At 50.2% G+C, this 21,941-nt stretch overlaps 6 protein-coding genes across 6 annotated transcripts; 2 read left to right on the top strand and 4 right to left on the bottom strand.

Moving 5' to 3' along the window:
- Window positions 1-269: 269 nt before the first annotated feature.
- On the top strand, window positions 270-3,836 carry HUL5 (ubiquitin-protein ligase (E3); the record flags this gene model as incomplete). Its single annotated transcript, XM_064895322.1, has 1 exon — window positions 270-3,836. The coding sequence occupies one exon, from the start codon at window positions 270-272 to the stop codon at window positions 3,834-3,836; it is 3,567 nt and encodes a 1,188-aa protein (XP_064758009.1).
- A 498-nt stretch (window positions 3,837-4,334) lies between these two features.
- Window positions 4,335-7,198, top strand: PHO91 (low-affinity phosphate transporter; the record flags this gene model as incomplete). Its single annotated transcript, XM_064895321.1, has 2 exons — window positions 4,335-6,984; window positions 7,053-7,198. 2 exons carry the CDS (start codon window positions 4,335-4,337, stop codon window positions 7,196-7,198), a joined length of 2,796 nt encoding a protein of 931 aa, XP_064758008.1.
- A 333-nt stretch (window positions 7,199-7,531) lies between these two features.
- Window positions 7,532-9,837, bottom strand: RFG1 (slightly ste11-like protein; the record flags this gene model as incomplete). Its single annotated transcript, XM_064895320.1, has 3 exons — window positions 7,532-9,472; window positions 9,530-9,675; window positions 9,726-9,837. The coding sequence occupies 3 exons, from the start codon at window positions 9,835-9,837 to the stop codon at window positions 7,532-7,534; spliced, it is 2,199 nt and encodes a 732-aa protein (XP_064758007.1).
- Window positions 9,838-11,113: 1,276 nt separating this feature from the next.
- BTN1 (battenin CLN3 protein) lies at window positions 11,114-12,425 on the bottom strand (the record flags this gene model as incomplete). Its single annotated transcript, XM_064895319.1, has 2 exons — window positions 11,114-12,318; window positions 12,368-12,425. 2 exons carry the CDS (start codon window positions 12,423-12,425, stop codon window positions 11,114-11,116), a joined length of 1,263 nt encoding a protein of 420 aa, XP_064758006.1.
- A 1,094-nt stretch (window positions 12,426-13,519) lies between these two features.
- LTR64_000937 (uncharacterized protein) lies at window positions 13,520-15,442 on the bottom strand (the record flags this gene model as incomplete). The annotated part of the gene is made up of 2 exons (XM_064895318.1): window positions 13,520-13,591; window positions 13,646-15,442. 2 exons carry the CDS (start codon window positions 15,440-15,442, stop codon window positions 13,520-13,522), a joined length of 1,869 nt encoding a protein of 622 aa, XP_064758005.1.
- A 1,643-nt stretch (window positions 15,443-17,085) lies between these two features.
- On the bottom strand, window positions 17,086-21,497 carry SMY2 (kinesin-like protein; the record flags this gene model as incomplete). Its single annotated transcript, XM_064895317.1, has 3 exons — window positions 17,086-20,778; window positions 20,832-21,210; window positions 21,409-21,497. The coding sequence occupies 3 exons, from the start codon at window positions 21,495-21,497 to the stop codon at window positions 17,086-17,088; spliced, it is 4,161 nt and encodes a 1,386-aa protein (XP_064758004.1).
- Between the last annotated feature and the right edge of the window lie 444 nt (window positions 21,498-21,941).

Raw genomic sequence — 21,941 nt, 5'->3', positions numbered from 1 at the left:
ACGAACGTGTGTGATAGTTGCTTGTGCGGCAACAAAATCTTTCAACCGCATCAGCCTCACCTGGTATCACTGCCACTTATTCATACCTCTTCCAGATCTTTCTGTTTCTGGCTGACTGGACCACGTCGACGGCGCGCTCTCGCACTGATACTCTGCTCAAATCTACATCATATACTTCCTGTCACCATATACCCATCGGCAGCGGCTACACGAAGTCGGTTTCCTTCGAGCCTATGTCCCCACTGCATTCTATCTGAGCATTTCAAGACATGCATACATCATTCACTGGCAATGCAAGAAAAGCTCGTCAAGTAAATCTATCAGGCAAGACACCAAATCCATGGGCGAAGCTGTCAGGTGGCCCAATTTCATCCCAGCCCACCACTCAAAATGCAGTGGCGCAGGCCCAGGCCGAAAGACTGCGACGAGCACAGGACCGAGACAGGCTGAACGCGGCTCGTAGGATACAGCGGTCGTGGAGAGGCCATTCGGCGCGAAAACGTCAGAAGCAGGAGTGGAGGAATGAATGGGATCAGAACGAACAACACAGGTCGGCTCGTGGTCATGCCGTGTCCTATGAGACAACACAAGAGAAGGGGACCTCCATGCCCTATAGCAATGAAGAGCAATTACGTTACCAGATGCGTCTTCTTCTGTCTTTCCTGGACACACATGATGACATGGATCGTTGGAGACTATGTCATTATGGTCATGCTTTGGCCGCTTCATGGACTTTGACAGAACAACATCCTGCACATGCGCTGACATGGAACCAGTACCTTACGAAGCTTTCCCATATAACGGCCATGTCCTTGCTGCGATCTCACGAGACTCTCCAACGAGTAATCCTTCTCCAGCTAGGCATTCTGCTTCTCCAGAAACCTATAGCCCTCGACTACCGTCTTCAGTTCCGCAGTCTACAGCACGTTGCTGAAAAGGATCCTCTTGTGTCCGAAAAGATATCCGAGTACTGCCAAGCGCTTCTACTACGAAACGACCCTCTGGCTTATGATGCTTTTCTGTATTGTGTGCTATCGACAATGGCCATCACTTCTCTACCGCATATGCTGCATTTTATTGCAGTACCAAAATATCAGACAAACTTCTGCGACAGCGTCAAGAGAGTTGTGGCAGTGTCAAGTCCAGAAGCTTCATTTTGGATACTGGCGAACACAATACATCTGTGGCGTACTATAGAGGCCAAAGACAAAACAGTTGAATGGATCTCCGCTATATCGCATATGTTGACCAAGTGTGCAAATCAGATCGCCGAGCACATCGACCTCGATCAGGATGTGGAGTCGATATCTCTCAGCAACAAGGAACAGGCTTTCCACAATAGTTTTCTACTATCCGAGATCAGCAGCTTGGGAAGCATGCAAAGTGTGCAATACGTTATGAGTCAGTTTAGGGTATCTACGACGTCCGTTGCTGAAGTAGCAAAGCCTCTGGCTAACTATGCCGTCGCACTGTTGCGTGCTTTTCCTTCACGCGCTACCAATATCAGAATGTGCCTGTTCCGCAATTCTCCTGCGGCGTCTACGAAAGGTGCCTCCTCGACCATACAATACTTGTGGAGGGCGACACAGTCTACTGCTGTTTTCCAACTCATTCGGAACGATCAAGACAAAGTCATCTCCGTACTCACCGAAGCCAAGCCACGCTCCAACCAGTTTAATGCTCGACCACCATCGCAGGAGGAAATAGCCACATGGCAAGAAGAGTGGCGTATAGTCCTTCTCTTTCTCGAGCTGTATACGTTTATCCTCAAGCTCATGGACGATGAGGAGTTCTTTGCCTTGGACAATGGTTCCTCTATCGACTCCAGCGTATCATATCAGTTTCGACAAGGGGCGCTTCCACCAACGGATATTGCAAGCCTGGGCAATTTCTTAAAAAACTTAGCTTTTCCTCTGATATGGAACGCAGACCAGCTTGCGGAATACAATGAGGTGGAAGACACAGCGAGCCTGTCCGTCATCTTTGGCCAAGCTGCTCCACCACAGTCCCCTACAGTTAGCAGGTCGATGTCGAAGACTTTAGCTGGCAATGATGCGTCGCAAACTTACATGAAAGGTCTGGCGACCGGGCTTTTGAGGATGGTATATGAGCGAGACTCTCGCAGAAGATTCTTGCCGGAGGACTACTGGCTCATGACTCGGCATTTCGACATGCAGACGTTCATCCCAGCAGTTGTGGCTGAAGAGGAAAGACGTCACGACGCAATCGAGGAAGCTGATGACGACGAGGATCTGGACGATGAAGAAGACGTTAAGAACGATTCTGACGAGTTACACCTTCCATCACTTGGATCGCTCTTCAACATCAGAGCACCGCACACACCGCGTGCGCATACTACACGACAAGCCGAGCACTTGGCAAGACAGCGGGACAAGGCCAGAAAGAGGAGACAGCTACAGTCGCTCAACCCCAGGCTTGAGATTTTGAGAAATTTGCCATTCTTCATTCCTTTCGAAACCAGAGTACAGATTTTCCGGACATTCATCTACCACGATCAGCAGCGACGCAGGAACGGCTTCGTCGATGCTGATGATTGGCGGATGTCTGTAGCCTCAACACAAGCTCGAGACATCTCTGGTAGACGGACTGGACACGATGTGATTGGCAGACATCATGCCAATATCCACCGAGGATCAGTCTTTGAGGATGCTTTCGACAGCTTCTACGGACTTGGTGAGGAACTCAAAGAGCCAATCCAGATCAGTTTTATCGACCAATTTGGACAACCTGAAGCAGGCATTGATGGTGGAGGTGTGACTAAAGAATTCCTGATGAGCGTCACTAGCGAGGCATTCGATCCACAATCTGATTTGCCACTGTTTGAAGAAAACGAACAGCGCTACCTTTACCCTAAGCCTACAGCACTACAACAAGCCAGATACATCCTGATCAAGGACGGCAACAACCCCGGAAGTGAAGGATTTCAAGTCGCATGGAGAGAGATCTTGCAGCGATACGAGTTCCTTGGACGCGTGGTTGGGAAGTGTATGTACGAGGGTATCCTGATTGATGTGAACTTTGCAGGGTTTTTCCTACTGAAATGGGCATTGACAGGAGGCACTACATCAGCCACGAATGAGTCAGGCTATCGAGCGTCCATCAACGACCTACGCGAGTTTGACGATCAACTTTACCAAGGGCTGCTGAAATTGAAAAACTATCCTGGAGACGTGGAAGCGGATTTTGGCCTCAATTTTGCAGTGACGGACACTTTCGATGTAGAAGGCAAGAATGTCACCGTCACTATCGACTTAGTGCCAGATGGCTCTAACTTGGCGGTTACCAATGAAAACAGGCTGAAATACATTGATCGGATAGTGCGTTACCGTCTACAGGAGCAGCCTCGCGCAGTCACGAATGCCTTCTTGCGAGGTTTAGGTCAGATCATCTCCCCGATGTGGTTGGCAATGTTCAACCAGAAAGAGCTGCAGAAGCTGGTCGGTGGTGACAACCAAGAACTCGATATTTCAGACCTACGACGCAACACTCAATATGGCGGCTTGTATGTCATCGGTGACGACGGCATGGAACACCCAACAGTAGCGCTCTTCTGGAAAGTACTCAAAGAAATGAACGATGACGATCGGAGGAAAGTACTCAAGTTTGTGACGAGCACTCCGCGTGCACCACTGCTTGGGTTCAGCTACCTCAATCCAAAATTCAGTATTCGCGATTCGAGCGAGGACCAGACAAGACTACCGAGCACCAGCACTTGCGTGAACTTGCTGAAATTACCTAGGTATGCTAATGAGAGGATAATGAAGGAGAAATTGCTGTACGCAGCGAATTCTGGTGCGGGCTTCGACCTGTCTTGAGTAGCTGTTGGCCACAGAATGAGTCCAAGAAGGACTATGGAAGAATTCCCCAGCAAATGTTTTCCGGGGTATAGAAAGCTCGGTGCAGAGGCCCACTATCTGAAAGTGACTTCCTTGCAAACGTGCCATGGTATAGATAATGAGTATTTGTCTGTCAGGCACAAATCAATCGCTGCAATTCCTGCTCAGAGAGTGGTTGCGTGAACCAATTAGAGAGCCTCTCTTAGGCATGCCGCGCCAGACCAGATGCTCATCGGTCAATCGCTTCCCGTAATTTTCTTCCATCCAGCAAAGCTCTCGCTTCATGTTTCTGCTTTTGCTCGAATAGTGTGTTAAGAAACCAGATTAAGTTTAGCACCACAGTGAACACCCGGGCAAGCCTAACAAGTGGTCATCCGACTTCGTTCGCGGGAGACCCTCACCCGAAAGTAGCGCGTCTGTATCCCACTTACACATGACGACCAAAACTGTCACTGTGCATGAGCATAGTTATTGTTCATGCCTCATAGCTCGAGTCGGCGGCCAGTAGAAATTTTGAGATCGGTCGCCGGCACAGCATCAAGCCTACCCTCGAACGATATCGAACTTCAAGAATACCTTCCTAGCCAAGCCTTTGACGCGACAGATTCGAGAGCAGCTCGTCGCGAGCAGAAGCGGTTAGCGAAACTTCAGCGGCTGATAGAAGCAGAAGAGATGAAGTTCTCACATAGCATTCAGTTCAACGCCGTCCCTGACTGGTCGAGCAACTATATCGCCTACAGCAACCTCAAGAAGACCATATATACCCTCGAAAAGCAGATCAACCAGTCCTCTGCAGCTGATGGCCACGATGAGGAACAATCGCTGCTGGACGGTCAGCGCCTTGACCCAGACACCACCTTCAGGCGTCTGCTTGACTCGGAACTCGAGAAGGTCTGCTCATTCTACCGCCTCAAAGAGATGGAAATCTACAGTGAACTAGAACAGATTCAGAAGGACCTCGAGGCTTATCACAGCGACACAGCCGGTGTGGACATGGACGAGGTTGTCGATATCGAGAACAGGCGCAGATTTACTAGGTCTGGCAGCATATTTGGTGGTATTGCAACAACGAAACGGAGACGTAGAGCGTCTACCATGAGCATGAGCATTGAAGAGGAAAACGACGATAGCGACAGCGACGCCGACGATAACGCTGCTATGATCAAGAAGAAGGACCGTCCATCGTCGACCTTGAAACAGAGGAGCAAAAGTCTAGCACAACCACCACAGCATAATCACACAGATATGAACGGCTCGAGAGAGAGCTTGACGACCCCTCCATCTTCAATAACGAAAAGGCGCTCAAGTATGGCTATGGAACTCGAGGCTAGCGATCCAGGTCAGCTTACAAGCCTCTTTGATACTGGAATTACACTCAAGAAACGAATCATCAACGTCTATGTTTCGCTGTCTGAGCTCAAGTCTTTCATTCAACTTAACCAGACTGGTTTCAAGAAAGCTGCCAAAAAGTATGACAAGGTGTGCAATCGAGACATACGGAAGGACTACCTGGAGAAGAGTGTGGAGCCTTCTTATCCTTTTCGCGACCAGACTATGACACAGCTCGATAACAACATCCAGAAAGTTGAGCAGCAATACGCTGATATGGTGACCAAAGGTGACGTGACGCTTGCTAAGAGGGAGCTCAGGTTACACCTCAGGGAACACGTTGTTTGGGAGCGTAATACCGTCTGGCGAGAAATGATTGGTATTGAACGACGTGCTCAGGCTGTGAACCTGGGTATACGCCAGACTTTGCTCGGCGGCACAAAAGACCATGACCGTGGACGGCAAGGAGATGAAAAGGAAGATGATACGAAGGAGCTTGACACGCCTGTAGGACGATACCGTTGTCCTGCTTGGCTTTTTAGCTCGACCTTCTTCACGCTCATCGGTATCATCGTTGTCTTCCTCGTGCTGCTATTTGTGCCAATTATGAAGAAGGAGGAGCAGCAGAATTGCCTGGCCATGCTCGTCTTCGTGTCTCTTCTGTGGGCAACTGAAGTTATACCACTATTTGTTACCTCCCTACTGGTGCCATTTTTGTCTGTCATCCTGCGAATCATGAGGGAAGACGACAAGCCCCACCGACGACTCGGGACTAAAGAAGCCACAAAGGTCGTCTTTTCGTCGATGTGGACTCCGGTCATCATGCTACTCCTGGGTGGCTTCACGATAGCTGCTGCGTTGTCCAAGTATCTCATCGCCAAGAAATTGGCCACCTTTATCCTCAGCAAAGCAGGAACCAAAGCTCGCACTGTACTAATTACAAATATGTTCGTTAGCTTGTTTCTGTCAATGTGGATCTCAAACGTGGCAGCACCAGTGCTATGCTTCAGCATCATCCAGCCCATGCTCCGCAATCTGCCAGCAGACAGCAATATGTCCAAAGCACTCATTCTTGGCATCGCTCTATCAGCCAACATGGGCGGTGCAGCATCCCCAATCTCTTCACCCCAGAACATCATCGCCCTCCAAAACATGAAACCACAACCCAGCTGGGGCACCTGGTTCTTCATCGCCTTACCAGTATGCATAGTAGCCATCTTCTTCATCTGGCTCATCCTCCTCGTCACCTTCAAACCAGGCAAAGGAACAACCATCGTACCCCTCCGACCAATGAAAGACAAGCTCAACGGCCGCCAATACTTCATCATCTTCGTCACAATACTCACCATCGTCCTCTGGTGCGTGAGCCACCAACTCGACAACGTCTTCGGAGACATGGGCGTCATCGCCATCATCCCCATGGTCCTCTTCTTCGGCACCGGCATCCTCACCAAGGAAGACTTCAATAATTTTCTCTGGACGATCATCATCCTCGCGGCAGGAGGTCTCACATTGGGCAAAGCCGTCTCCTCCTCCGGCCTCCTAAACACCATCGCGAAATCCATAACCCAAAACGTGGCAGGCATGTCCGTCTACGGTGTCCTCGTCGTCTTCTGCGCTCTCGTCCTCGTGGTGGCAACTTTCATCTCTCATACCGTTGCGGCACTGATCATCCTCCCGCTCGTCGCGAGCGTCGGCTCGAGTATGGATGAGCCACATCCAAACCTGCTCGTTATGGGAACGGTATTGATGGCGAGTGGTGCGATGGGCCTGCCGACTTCTGGATTTCCGAATATGAGTAAGTCTTCTTTTCTCTCTCCCCCTTGGCCCGCAAGAACTATAGAGTCATGCTAACATAATATCCAGCTGCGATCATGATGGAAGCTCCCGAGACAGGTGTGCGATATCTACGAGTCAAGCATTTCTTGACTAGGGGTATACCGAGCAGTATTATTGCGTTTGGGATCATCATCAGTTTGGGTTATGGACTCATGCTTGCTGCGGGGCTGTAATTCGAAGAGACGGTTTTTGTTATGGTATGGTTTACAATAGAAAGATAGGGAAGGGACATTGCTGTAGATATATGGATTTGTGGTCCTCTATAGGAGAAATTTGAATACATACATACAGTATTTAGTAATACCACCTTAGCAGAATCCTTGCATCACAGAGTTATACCAATATGTAGATACTTATATCTGCACGAAATCCTTTCCTCTCTTCCTCGTAGGCGACACTAATGACAACTTGTGCAAGTCCTTGATTACAGGGATCTGCGCATCAGGCGATAGCATCCACCACATCCTTCTCCCATCAGCCAGACTAGTTCTGCGTGGCCGTCCTAGTCATCTCCTCATCCATTCCTCGACCTCAAAGCCAACTCGTCTCTTAGCCTTCTCCCAGTTCTCATTCTCCTTTTCGATTTCCTTATCAATCGCACCATCAGCACCGCCACTGCCACGTGGTGGAGCAGCACGAACGACGACCGCTCTATGATCTTGAAGACGGACGTCGACGCCAAATGGTGTGGGTGCCGAAGTGCTTGACGAAGGAGCTGGGGCTGCAGCAGAAGCTGGTGGTGCACCTGATTTTGGTGGTTGATCAATTAGTTGGGGACCGGTAGTTGCTACACTACCTGTGCGACGATGTTCTTGAGCGGCTGTCTCTTGTTTCTTTGGATCGTCTTCGTCGGTTAGCTCGTTGCCTGATCTGATGATGACGCTGACATCGGGGCCAATGCAGCCTCGCCAGATGGTGGCGTGCCAGCGCCAGTGGGTCAGGGGATCGTAGTTGTCGGAGATGGGAAGAGCTATTGAGCAGGCGTCGACAGTCGTTAGCTGATAACTAGGCACAAGGGCGATAGGAATGAGGTCTGATGTTGCTCGGTCCACCGCATCCATCCGAGAGTCCATCTCTGAAGGAGGAGGCGGTGTTTGAGGTCGCTCTGTCGACGGTGGTGGAGGAGGTGCTGCTGCCTCTACCGTTCCCTGTTGCTGATTTTGAGCGACTTGCGGAATGCGGGATCTGGTCATTCGGAGCGACATATCTGGTTGAGTACTTCTCTTCGGAGTGTCTAAGTTCATCTCATTGTTCTGCTCCGTTGTTCCAGGACTAATTGCTGAGATTGGCGAGAATACCTTTTTGGTTTCTCGCTCGAATGGCAGCTTATCTTTCCGAGCGGACTGTGCCGGAGCATCGACCATCTCATGGTCCTTGACTTCACCCTCCTCGAGATAGGTTGGCTTGTGTGTAATGAAGTGATGCAAATCTTTGCTAACCTTGTGCCAGTCCGAGATTAGCCGTAGGTATTTCTCGGTAGTGATGAGTTCGCCTCCTTCACGAGCACTCAGACGGCCGTTCGACTGAAGTGCTTCGTGTGGGTCAGGCCCATGAAACGTTCGGACCAGAAACTTGCCTTCTTTCTCAAGCTGCTCAGCCAGAGAGTTAGTCATGTCAAGCACTTGCTTATGGTCAAGGCCCTCAATGGCAATAATTGCACCTCTGACTTCATATGAAGGCGAGCTAGGTCCTGGAGCTACTAGCGCTGGCGTGATTGAATGCAGTATCTTCAACTTGCTGAGAACTGGATATGACATTATCGTCGTTTCGACACCTGCCTTTTGTGTTTGAGAGACTGCGGCGATCGAGCCTCGAGGTGGAACGCCCGTCTTGAGTGGCGGCAAAGTCAGACTTGGGTCCCTTCGTGGTTGCAGAGCTGCAACCGGTCGAATTGGAATAGGTGCAGCTTGGCTTGGTCTATGAGAAGCTGAAGGAGGTACTGGATGTCGAGCATGCTGATCCGGATGAGGGTACGATGCTCTCTCCCTACCATAATATTGATGGTCGTACGACGGTCTTGGCGCATAAGGTGATTCGATGCGGCGTCTCTTCGCATCAGGACCTTCAAGAGTCATTCGAGGTAGACCATGTTGTGCTCGAGGTGGTGGTGGCCCATAGTGCACCGAGTCGTGTCTAGGTTGATAACTATAACGCATTGGTGGTGGGTATGGAGGTGGTCCTACTTGAACCATAGATTGTTGGCGAGGCTGGATGTGAGCTTCGGTATATGGCCGCTTTGGTGGCCTCGGCGCGCTGACTGGAGGCGGATGATGGTCATAAGCCGGATAATGTGGAGTGTGAGGAGGATTCATCGTTTTACCACCACACTTTGAACAGTTTGCAGACTGAGTTGAAGCTTGAGTAGCACCTGCAGATTGATATTTCCCGCTTCGTTTGGGTCGATAGCGATAGTCAGGGAACTGTTGTGAGTGTCGAGCTTTCTCTTGCTATTGAAGTGGTCAGAACAACGATCTTTGTGGACAGTGGCATGCTTTGTGGGTTACCTCTGCAAACGCTTTCCACTTGTCTTTCTCCCCAGGCGAAAGATTCTGCCATTGTTCACCGATAATCTTTGATATCTCCGGATTTGGTAATCCAGGATTGACTTTCACGACCTCGGCATGCTGGCTCTGGCGGTAGAGAATAAAAGCTTGGACCATGTCAGCAACAACGAAAGCGTGCTTGAGCCACAGAACCTACCATTTCGAGGTCTAGGAATCTTAGGATCTGGGACACACAAGCAATAGCCAGACGATGTTTCTGGTGGACTTGTGCCTTCAGAAGATGATTCTGTTGGTGACTCTGCAGACATGATGGATGCTTGACGGTGATTCACAAGCTCATCCTCGGTGTGTACAGTCTCTCGTTCTAAAACTAACCTGGGTAAGCAAGAAACAGTGCTTCTTCTTCCACTCTCGTCTGAGACAGGAGCGAGAAACTGTCCTGGAGAGATGTGATGCTGCAGCAACGATGAACTTCGCCGGGCTTCTGTAGCATTTGGTAGCATGGCAGAGGGCTTTGGTAGGGTACGGTCAAAAGCAGAGTACGGAGGAGGCGCTGACAAGGCCATAGCGTCTCAAAGAAAGGAATTCTGGAGCATAAGCAGAGATGAAGAAAGAAGTGACGAGGTTACCTTTGATAATCATTCTATGACTGTTAAGAGGCGCTTTGTGTGTAGCAGCATAAGGCGCTGGCGAATGGCAAACATCTCGTAGCTCTTGACGTACGGTGCGTTAGGCATCTCAAGGTTCCTTGGCTGGAGGTGATGATCACTTTTGTCTAACGTTCTTTGTCAAGAAGGTATCGAACTCGGCACTATGCTGGTATCAATCACCGTGCACCCGTAACAAAGAGTCCTGGAATGCTAATCGAACAAAGAAAGCAGAGTCCACATGTTGACTAGTCACGAAAGTATGAGTGCAATACCTAGCTGAGCTTTCAATCGGTCTGGGAGTCTCATTTTGTAAGGGTTCGGAGAAGTTTATAGGATGGTGTGTAGATGTACACATGGAAAGGTGGACAGAAGTGGATTCTCGGATGTCCCGAGTCCGAGCTTGATAGTCTGTTTCTAAACGTAGCTCTGGTCTGGTCTGTGTGCAAGTCAGCAGGAGCTTTTTAGTGGAAAGGATGTGTAGTGTCAAGGCTTCGTGCTCAAGCGTTTCAACAAGCAATAGGAGCGACGTCGTTGAGGGTACCATGATGTACACATGAGAAGATGAGACGCTATCATGGCAGATTCTTTGTGGGTGAGGTCGAAGGAAGCTGGCTCCACTGCACCTTGCCGAGATATTTGGACTGCAATCATGGGTCGGCAGCTGGCTACAACACTGATTGCTCTCGGCTCAAACTTGGAACTCCTGTGTGAAAAGGTCTCACTGAATACGTAATGAGAACGACCTAAGACAGATAGGAGCATGACAAGGTACCAAGATAAAAACGTGGTATTTGTGAGGACGAGGAACGAATCAGGCTGTGCACGGAAAGAATGCATGTCCTGTAGATGTTTGGTGGTACACGAATAGGGCAAGACGAAACAGCACGCTGCGAGACAGGACTTTACTGAAACATATCTCACTTTCCCTCGTTCGCTACAGTCTTTTACAGTAGTCTCGACCGCCACGCACCTGCCAATTGCACAACCAAACCTCGATGGCCATACTCATGAAACCCGCCACACATATGCCTCCACTATCGCTGACCGTTGTCGCACTCAGACTGAACTCGCGGTCCTTCTTCTCCACCTTGTCGCTGATCTCAGCAAAGGTGTTCACGTAGACCAGTCCGCCCAACAACCCTTCCCAGAAGATGATTGCGAAGATGATGTAGATGGACGGGATGAAGGTGAACAAAGAGTGGAAGATGAGAACGACCAGGTTAATGACTTGTAGAAAGGAAGGGAGGTAGAGATTGTGGATCCTGAAGAACGGGGTCGAAGATCGTGAGATGAACACACCAGCCTGGTAGATTGCGTTGTAGGTAGGGTAGAATGCGCGATAGTGCTTGAAGGGTGTTTGGTCGAGTGGAAAGAGCAGAGTTGGGGAGACACCTTGGTTGATGGTGTATTCTGCTATGTAGACGAGCAGCAAGGGCAGCATGTAGGGGAAGAACAAGGATTGTGCGCGGGTCAAGTTTCGCTTGAAGAGTACCCAACCGCTACTCTTCCTGCGTCTGTTTGACAGGCTGCCCAGGTCCTGATCCTCGGGCGCAAGTAGGCCTTCTCTTTCTGGGGTGTTTGTTTCATCATCGTCGTCCTTGATTGTAGCAAGTCGGCGCCCGTGTTTCAATGGCTCGAGAGGTAATATCATAAAGAAACTGACAAGCATAACTGCAGGCAAGAATGCAGAAGCCAGCAGTGTGCTCTTGACGCTCAGTCCAAACGATGTTGTAGCTAGCGCATAGGCTCCTGCCCCTATCAGTCCAGCTCCTCCAGTACCACTACCCCAAGCAGCCAACGAGAAGGGACCATAGTAATGGACTAGGCCGAGGAAGCTGAGTTCTCCTCCACCGGAGCTCAAACTTGCCAACAGCACACCCACTAATTTTGCAGCTGTTGTCCCTCCATCGACGTAGCTAGGAGTCATAGAAATTATGAGCATACCACCAGCCGACAAAGCGGCAAAGGCGAGAATGCGAACCTCATATGGCACGAGGTGAATGAAATATGGCGCAACGAGTTTGGTGATGAAGCTGGGTATGACATCGGCAAGCAGGACGACGCCTTTGGGTATGTCTGGACCAACGAGGTCGAGGGCAGCGCTCAGGATGATTACGTAGAGGACGTTGTTTATCAATCCTGTTCCCGGTCATTCTTTGCAATGTATTTCGAGCTGATTATCGCTTACCGAAAAGCCAAAACGATATACACACTCGTGGTGATGCGCCAGCGAACAATTGTCTCATCCTTTCTCGAAAGGTGGGCCAGCTGGATCCTGGAGATCCTGGCAGTGGTAGAGCCATATATGAGGCATGCTACACGAGATACAGTGTACTGGCTTGTTGGTCGAGTGATCAGAACGGCAGGTGACGACGACGTTCTGCGACTGGTGGACAGGTGCATAGCCTGAGGGAGGAGGCCGCTTGTGGCACTACAGACCCGCGAAATTGCCAGCAACTTCATTATAACTTCATCGGAACACTGTATTTGTGCAAGCGGCTGGATCGTATAAATTTGTATCTTGATCTCTACTTCAAGCCTTAGCCCGATCTTAATCCAAATTCCAATACAACTCCTAAATCACTTTCCGCCATCTCACTGCTCAAATGACCCTGCTTGGTCCAAAAGACACCGAATGCGCAAACCGTGGAATACTTATATGTCGCGCCTAACAAAGTCTATACACATTCCCGCAGGCCGTCTTTAGCCTTGATCAAGACCGGCCGAGAGTCTACGACACCCCAGGGCACTGTGAACAAAGTCGCATCTCGCCTGCAACCTCGAAAAGAGAGAAAAGCCCTGTATTCATAGTCTGTCATGAAAATGCATTAGCTTCTTCTTGAGATCCTGACAGAAGATTTGTGCTGCCACATGGATGTAAACGTGATAAAATCGACCACACCAGTATCATCCTGGAGTTGTAGACTATAGCCAAGCTGTCGTACCTCAAGACTCGATGCTCACCTCAGTAAGGAATCGAAACATCAGACCAAACATCGATCTTGCCCACATTAGTCTTTGTTTCTGGTCAAAGATGTAGAGAAAGGCTGAGCTTGCACAGAAACAGACTTATGTTTCGTTTTGTGTTATATAGCTGATCTGCTACACGAAAGGGCTCAGAGATATCGGCTCTTCATGTCTTCTGTTACAGTACTCTCCAGCATTACACTTTGACGAGACAAAAGGAGTACGGCCGGGATAGCAAATTTTGGACAGTCATTTACTTGGACTTCCTCCTGTGCGTGCTGCGACGCTTTCTTGTATGATTGGAGACTCAAATCAAGTCAAAAAAAGTGCTTCTGTACATTGTAGCTTGGTGGGCTGGAAGCATGCTTTCCACTCAACTTTCTGGCAAATGCATATAGTCGTGGTTCCAAGGCCAGTCATCAAAAATCTCGTTGGAGGGAGGAAACTGTATATGCTGCATGTTCTGGTCGCTAGGCTTCAGTGGATGTATAGCACTTACCACCCCATCGATGCTTGGAGCACTGCCTGTCGACATCGAATTGGAACCATCACTCTTATCGCCCGAACTGCTTCGACTAAACGGATGGGGTGAACCTGCTGAGCCCGAGTTCTCGTGAAATTGTGCGATCGGGCCGTTGATGCCATGACGTTGGTTTTCCATCCGCTCGTCAACGCGAATAACGAGTTTGCGGAGCTTTTCCGCACATGCTGTGGAATGTATGCCATGATCAAGGTTTTCTAATAGCTGTGCTAACGCGAGCAGGACTATTCGAACCTGTAGATGACTGGATTCCGACAGTGGTTCGTAACAGACGGACCCCAAGATTGAACCTATTGCGGCCAGGTGATGAACGAGCGGCGAAGACATTGCCTGCAAGTACTGTACCGGTATGCGCATAAAGGCATCAACAACTTCTGACGCAACATTACAGCGGTCCTCGATCGTGGCTCCTGCACTACTGAACAGAATCATCCGTAGCAGCTGCACTGTCGCAGTGATGCTGGCAGCTTGATAACCATAACGATCTCGAGTTTGGTCGAGAGTCATTGGCTGTGTCTCCTTGAAACATTGCGGCAGGTTATTGTACATGTTCATGATCGAGTCTCGGACATTACTAGCAGGCACAGCTGATGCCTCACCAAAGACATCACTCACGAAGCTGCGTTTCTGGCGTCCCTTGTCCCGGAAGTTCGTGATGACGTGCTCCATAACCCGATACAGATCGTTGATGAAATTCCAGCCACAAAGCCACGAAGACGAGCCTGCATCTGCTGCAACGAGAGAATGACTGTGACTCGACGTCGCATTATTCGACGAAAGTCCTGAAGAAGGCGCATCGGTTCGATACCCAGTATCGTCAAAGTAATCGTCGTCAAGCTCGGTAGTGTACGCAACATTCGATTGTTGTTCTCTCGAGCGTATAACACCATTTCTCGAAACCGATGAATATATGTCCAGACAATAAACCGTCCAGAAGAGGCGTCTTCGCTCCTCGGTCTCTACAATACCGATGTTCTTTGGCCAATTCGCCTCATCGTGTAACCCGTCCATAGCGACGAGACAATGATATTTGCCCATGTGAGTTTCGAATTCTCTGAACTTACTGTACTGTATCGCAGTCAGGGCAAGACAAGCACAAGTTCGAAGCAAATCGAAGTGTGTTCGATCAAGCGCCCCTGCGTTTCCACATTCTTTCACAGCTGCGGCATAGAAGACCTCCGATTTGACTTTGGTGAGTTCCTGCACATCCCAACAAGGGTTGTAAGCTGCCCGGTCCGCAAGACGTGCGGTGACAATGGCGCAAATTGACATGACTGCCGCAAAACTGTATTTGTTGGTCAAGTATTCTGCTTTGGCTACCCTTCGGATGAGGGTTGCTCTGTGGAATATAGGGAATACCGGATATACAATCTCGAGGTATATCTTCATCAGGTCCATGACGGTAGCCTGGGAGACGATTCGAGGAGCTTTCCATTCTTGCCATGGTACAGGATTGACGATTGATGGTGTCCGACAGATATCACCATACACATATTCTTGCTTGATCGATTCAGGCGATCCTCTGTCCGATGTAAGAGTCTGTGACCGTGGCTTCGCGCCTCTCCGCTTGACGACGCGCTCGAAGAGGCATGGCTGGTCAAAATCCACACAGTTCTGACATCTATTGTTGTCCTCCTGCCCTGGAAACCTGCAGCGAATGCTTCGTCGGTGGCAGTAGTCACAGGCGCGAGTTATCCTCCGCAGCTTCTTGGCACCTTCTTGCGTGGCTGCGTCGGATAGAACGAGCCCTGCCATGTTCGCGCGCAACCATCGAGTGTTATTGTTTCATGGAGTATTGTTCGGCTGCTTCTGCAAAACTGCTGAAAGTCATAGTTGCTATTGGGTGTTTTGGTTGTCGGAAGATCTGCAATTAGTTGAGCTTCGGAGCATGTTGCTTGACAATGGCTTCTGTGGACCTCTTGTCAACCCATTGTGGATGGCAGGACAGGAGAAGCCCCAGACTGATCGACGTCAGTGGAGTGAAGCCATTCTTTGCGCGAGCATCAGGAAAGTACCGAGCTAAGACAACAACGCGCAGCTTGTCGATCATCTCGGCCAGACCACAAAAGTAAGAGCTGGCAGGAAACCTCGAACCAATGATGTTAATGTTTGAGAACAGCGAAAGGAATTGAGGTACCAAATGTACGAGCAGACCCAATAACGTGCAGTATGTCCGCGGGACTGGGTCATCGGGACAACACTTCCGGCGACCGTTTCGTCATTGACCGCTGCCACGGTGCCGCCTCAGCCGCTGACGGTGTGAGTTGCGAAGGTGGCGCATTGATCAGGTGCCATGGTCGAGACCAGTCTGCGATCGAAACAGCCAAGGGCCATGAAACAATATACGAGGATATCCTGGAGTCATCGCTGTTGCTTTGGTAATAATTGTGGAATTACTGGGAAATCGTTCTCCTATGCCCAGACGTGTACCAGTAGAAAAGTAATTTCCGTGCAATTTTTGGTCGCTCTTTCCCGTAGCTGCTTAGCCTGCTTTTCTTTTTGTTTTAGGTTGAACTTTGTCGTAGCCATCTGCACAAAGATTTGATATCTTACTCAAGCATGCTTTCCAACGCTCTGCTGAGGCTCAATCAGTCGCTTCCAATGACAGTCCGGCGATTCGAGGCATGCGGTTTCGTGAATTCAGTGGCTTTTCGTTAATGGCATTCCAAGTTGCATATACGTCATGGAGTAGCTGTAGCAATGCGAATTAACCTTGAATTCACGGGGCCGAGTTCAAGCACAAGCAAGCATACTGAAGCGTCCAATCAATCTGTGGTGTGACGAAGACTGTTTATTGTAAGTCATGAGGATATGCGCATCTAGAAAGTGATGAAATGCTGGTAGATCCAACATAGCGTCGTTCATCGCATAGGTAAAGAGCATGTTTGGTGAACTGAATCCTTTTGCCTCGATTGTAGAACTCTGGAGTTTGATACGGTTGAGCACATACAACCACATCCTCGGCAGCAGATCAAACGCATCTTCCACTTCAGTCTTGAGAGATATCTAGACATTGCGATGATGTATAGCTTGACAGAAATAGAATGCAGCGCAATACCAAAACCGATGAATCGGAGGATGTGCAGTAATATTTCATGTGGCATATGAGCTTCCGCTGAGTGAGTGACATGATGTGAAACTATTTGACCAGCACTTCTGTCAACGACGCTGAGAATACTTCATCTGGCTTTCAAACTTGCTAGAAGCGAGAGTGTAGAGCATCCTTAGGAGCAGTCGAAGGAATATTCCTCCAAAGTTCTCGTCCTGTGACACATCTCAAACAGACCTAGTACAAAGAACACGGAATACAACATGATGCCTTTCCCAGACCTGCCAGTCGTTTCAGATGTCAAGGACTCGAAGAATATCGAGTGTATTGATGCCTTCGATGCCGCCCCTTAGCGTTTTCCTTTCTTCTTGCTGGGGACCACTTTGAAGCCAGCTACACCATCGTCCTTCTGTTGCTGTTGAGCAGGTGCAGGTCCCTTCTTGGCGACTTCGCTCCAACCGTTGTTACTGGACTTGCTCTCTGCCTGCTTGCTGCCATCTGCTTCGATTATGCCACGGTCGGCCAGTTTTCGTCTGCGGATAAATTCCTCGGCAAACCTTCTCCAATCGAGCGACTGAGTGACTCCGTATACAGCTTCGGCTAGAAGGTCGACTTCAGCTGGAAGCTCAAACAAGGACGACACCAGAGTATCAAGATTGGTTCCGGGATTGAGACCTTTGCTGAGAGATGCTTTTGCCCACTTGACTAGTTCTTCTTTGGCTTGATTCTTGGTGCCACCAGCAATACTGGTGCTGCGTGAAGTAGCAAGAGGTCGTGATAGTGGAATTGTAGAAGTGCTGGTTGTTCGTGTGACAGCAGGGGCTGCAACCACAGTAGCAGGTGTTTTAGGCTTTCCGCTAGCCCCGACTGTGGTCCAGGCACTTGCACCTCCTGCTTGGGTTTGCTGCTGCTGACCTGGTCCGCTACCGAACACGTTCTGAGGAGGTGTTACTTTGCTTACCATCTGAGCGTACTTGCCGCTCGATGCAGGTACAGCAGGAGTCGTGGCTGTCGGCGATTGCGTTGCGAGTTGTCGCTGCTTTCGGGTTTCCTCCTCTTTCAAGATTTGGGTCATTGTCTTCTTGGCGGCAGAGGCGGAAGCTGTCTTAGCAGGAATCGGCTTGGCACTCCAGACACTTCCACCAGGCGTAGTAGGAGTTCCAGGTGAACCTGATGTTGCCCAGTTAGATGTGGCGGGAAGTCCAGGTGCTGGCGGTACGACCTGTGTTGCTGCCGCACGCTCTTGCTCCAGGAATGCGCGTTTAGCCTCAGCAAGTCGAATAGCTTCCCGCTTAGCTGCTTGTTCGGCCTCGGCCTCCTGTATCTCCCTAAGAGACGGTCCTCTGGAGGCTTCTGCGGTCTTGTCTGCCCATGGCGCAATAGAGGCACTCGATGTCTCAGCAGGAGTCTGAGTGGTGGAGCGTGACTCGGCTGCAAGTTGCTCCGCCACTGTTTGTGGTCTCGATCGTTGCGCAGCCGGTGCAGGAAGTGGTGATATTGAGACTGGTGGTGACTCTATGTAGGAGTTCTCCTTCACTTCGGCTTGCGCAGCCGCAGTTCGTTGTACTTGCTGTGCAAGAGATAATGGCTCATTATTGTCCGCAGGTTTTGTACTGGATCCACCGACAGGAGCAGGTGGTTGTCTGAGGGTCGCAACTTCCTTGGAATCACGTTGACTACCGATAGGTGCTGGTAGTGTTTCGTCCTCGAGTTCATCCTCGTCGAAATCCTGGCGGAGCTCGCGGAACTCGTCCAAACGCTCGTTGCGACCCTGCTGGCCTAAAAAAGTCGTCTCATGTGCGAACTGTTGACCTTGTTGACTCTCCATAGAGAGCCTGTTGCGCTCATGAGCAGCAAACGATTGCTGGTTCAGGTTGCTGTATGGGCCTCGGTTGTCAAGACCCAAACGACTGAAACCCGCTTGGAGATCGTCGTGAGACTGCGTGGGTGTCATACTACGGAAAGCATTAGCAGAATGCGGTGGCTGTCCGATAGGAGCTGGCAGTGGTGAAGGCTGAGCAAAGCCAACGGGTGAGGTAATGCTACCAAAACTAGGCTGACTGTGCAGAGAGTGTGCGCTGGAGTGATGGACGAGTCCTGGCATATAGGCCCCAGGCGGGCCATGAGGGGGACCGTTCATCTGAATCTGCCGCTGTGCTAGATATTCCTTCTGTCTAGCCATGAGGAACTGTTCCTCCTGCTTTCGCCGCTCAAGAGCGTTCTGTTGTTCGGCAGTCAGAGTGGTTCCAAAGCTCGGAAAAGCACTAGCAAATGGTGGTTGAGCCGAGCCAGTTGGACCTGCAGACCAAGGGTTGCCACCTGAAGCTGGTGGACCGTGTGGGACACCTATCTGTGGTACGAGGAAGGGCTCTCGACTGTTGCCAATGCGCCTCACAAGCTGTGCCAACGGCTCATACTCGGCATCTTCAAGCTTTTTGACTTGCAGCTCTGCCGTGAAGAAGCCTGCCTTGAACCAATCATGCATCTCCAGCCCTGACCAAGGGCCTTGAACATTGCCATGAGGGTCACGGTAGACCCATCGCATTCGATCTGGCATAACCATTTGGCGCTGTTGAGCCGTGGGAATTCCATTGGGTGAGCTGGAGCCACTACCTTCAGCCGGACCACCTGAACTCGAGCGTCCTGGAGGACCAACAGGAGACCTGTTCGGAACAATCTGACCAAAAGCGTCCTCTCCAGGTCTTTCCATTCCTTCGAATGCAGCACGGAATGCGCTGTCCTGACGGGGAGGCTCGAATGGATCCGGACGACCACCAAAGGCATCGTTCCGACTATCAGACCTCATTTGTTCTTGCATTGCTGGTGGAAATGGAAGACCAAGCTTGCTTTGCCGACTCGGGCCAGCAAAGCCCGAACCAAAAAAGGTATTGCCGCCAAATGCGCCCGGAGACTGAAGGTCACTCAAAGGACTGAAGACTGAATCACCAAAGGCAGATGATACGGCAGGTCTATCGCGACCAGGAGTTCCCGTGCCAAAGCCAGGATTTGTCCAACCACCCAAACCGCCCATGCCACCTCCAAGACCCCTTAACGAGCCAAAAGAATTTTGACCACGATGTTCGGCGCCAGAGAAAACGTCTCGCCTGCCATAAGGTTGCGACAGATTAGGCCCTTCTTGACCTTCATCGTCAGGTATGCGGCCTCCTTGTGGACTCTGGTACGGATTCGTGCTCGTTGGACTTGCTGGATCGGGATTGAATCGGTGGTGAGGAGTTTGAACAGATTGCACATCTCGAGACGAAGGAAATGGATTGAAGCCCATCTGCTGCATGACGCCAGGGTCATCATGAGCACTGAGGCCAGTACTTGCAGTCCTTGCAGGCATGGCATCTTCGCCGTAGGGGTTCGTCTCACTGCGAGCAGGTCGATTTCGGATCTGGTCGTGCGATTGTGATTGGATATTATCGTCCTCCTCAGACAACTTTCCCAAACCATTGAAAGACGCTTTCTCTTTTACCGAGGGAGTCATATCCTCGTTGGCTTTACCCAGAATGTCTTTGAATCGACTAGTGCTCCTAACACTACCAAAAGCTGGTCGCTGTGCCGACGGATCATGGCCAGATGGGTGATCAGAGCCATGGTTGATGAACGCACCCATGGCGCCAAAAGCTGATTGCGGTCCAGAAGTCGACCACGGAGAAGCCAAAGGGGGATTTAAGCCTGCGCTAGGAGGGCCAGCGGTGCCCGATCTTCGTAGAGTGCCAAAGGGCGAAGTGTTGTCTTGCACCGATCGTGGCTCATCTTTATCTTGCGACTCCTCTTGTAGGTCTGTACGCCGTCGTAGGAGAGCCGGAGGAGGGGTATTTGTAGCAGCGTCCAGTCGAAAAGTCTTGTTTTCCGTGGGTGAAAGTGGCCCGTTTCCAGCGAACGAATCGCTCGTCTCACGACGTCGAACCCCCGGTCGCGACCCTCCAGAAGTATTGACCATGGACAGAGAAGTTTTCCGCGCACCAGGGTTGGAGGACTGGCCGTCTTTCGGGTTGTTCAATTTAAGTGGTGAATTAACGGATGTGGTGAAGCTCTAAGAGAGATTAGCCCAGATGCTTCGTAATGAGGACTCGATCGATGCCATACCTGTTTCTCTTCTTCGGTCATATCTTCCAAGCCTAAGGGCAATGAAGTAGGCTGACTATTCCAACATATTTCTGCGCCTGTCTTCTCACTATCTGGCTTGTGCAGGATGCCGTTGGAGAGATCCCAAGGTCCTGCGAATACTCGAGGAAGATCACTCGCCAATGCACCGTTATCGTGCTGTGTTTTGAAGATGCCCAGCATCTCGTCGCGTGTGTAGCGCACATCTGTTGCCGCGCCATTTCTAGAAACATTTGCTTGCTGGTTCAGGTGTGGAGGAATGTACGGTCCGGCTGCGGAGGAAGTGGCTAATTGTAAGTTGTCACGGGATTGGGTCGATGGTCTTCGGAAGGTCTGCGTGCCATTAACACGAGGTCTTGACCTACAAGCATAACGTCAGCCTCAAGCTCGTACTCAGTAACTAGTCTGTAGATTTGATATCGCGTCTGCTCCCAAGACTAGCTAATTTGGACGCAAAATGAGGGCAGACAGATCGGTGAGTAATTCTAAAGAGGGTATAGTTGTGTACTTTGAGACTCGAAATAGGTGTATGTTCCAGTTCAAAAGGCAAAACTCTTACCAGTCGGTCCCTCCGTCTCTTCGGTTCATGTTATCTGAGGATGTGCCTGCCGCAGCAGAGGCGAAGCTTGTGGTAAAAGAATTGGGCATGTTGTATTTATACAAGATCTGAGATGAACGGGCCTCGAGTCTGGTTAAAGAATGACGGTGAGGGTAGCGCGTCGCCTAGGGCTATTATTCGAGAGAATATTGCTAGTAAACTGTGGATTTGTGTGGTGGATGAGGTTGTAGATGGTGTGCTTGTGGCGGACGTCGATTCGTAAAACAGTCGTGTACAGGTACCAATGCTCTGGTTCAAGAAGGCAGGAACAACGTAGTTGGACAAGAAAGGAATAATCTGTGCTGGAAGGTATAGTTGGCTCCACTTTGCAGCACAGAGAATTCTCCAAGTTTTGAGGCATCGGCCACAACTATCAATGAGGCGCATAATTACTGGTTGGAAAGTGCTTAACTCGCCTTTTTGCCTACGCTATAGCAACCAAATGTGAGTCGTTTTAGGCACCAACCGGTCATTTTCGCAGCAGCGAGTCAACT

This window comes from Lithohypha guttulata (genome assembly GCF_036872675.1).
Source record: "Lithohypha guttulata strain CCFEE 5908 chromosome Unknown scaffold_1, whole genome shotgun sequence".
Lineage (NCBI taxonomy): Eukaryota > Fungi > Ascomycota > Eurotiomycetes > Chaetothyriales > Trichomeriaceae > Lithohypha > Lithohypha guttulata.
The sequence above is the reverse complement of the archived record's forward strand: the minus strand, read 5'-3'. Positions and strand labels throughout refer to the sequence as shown.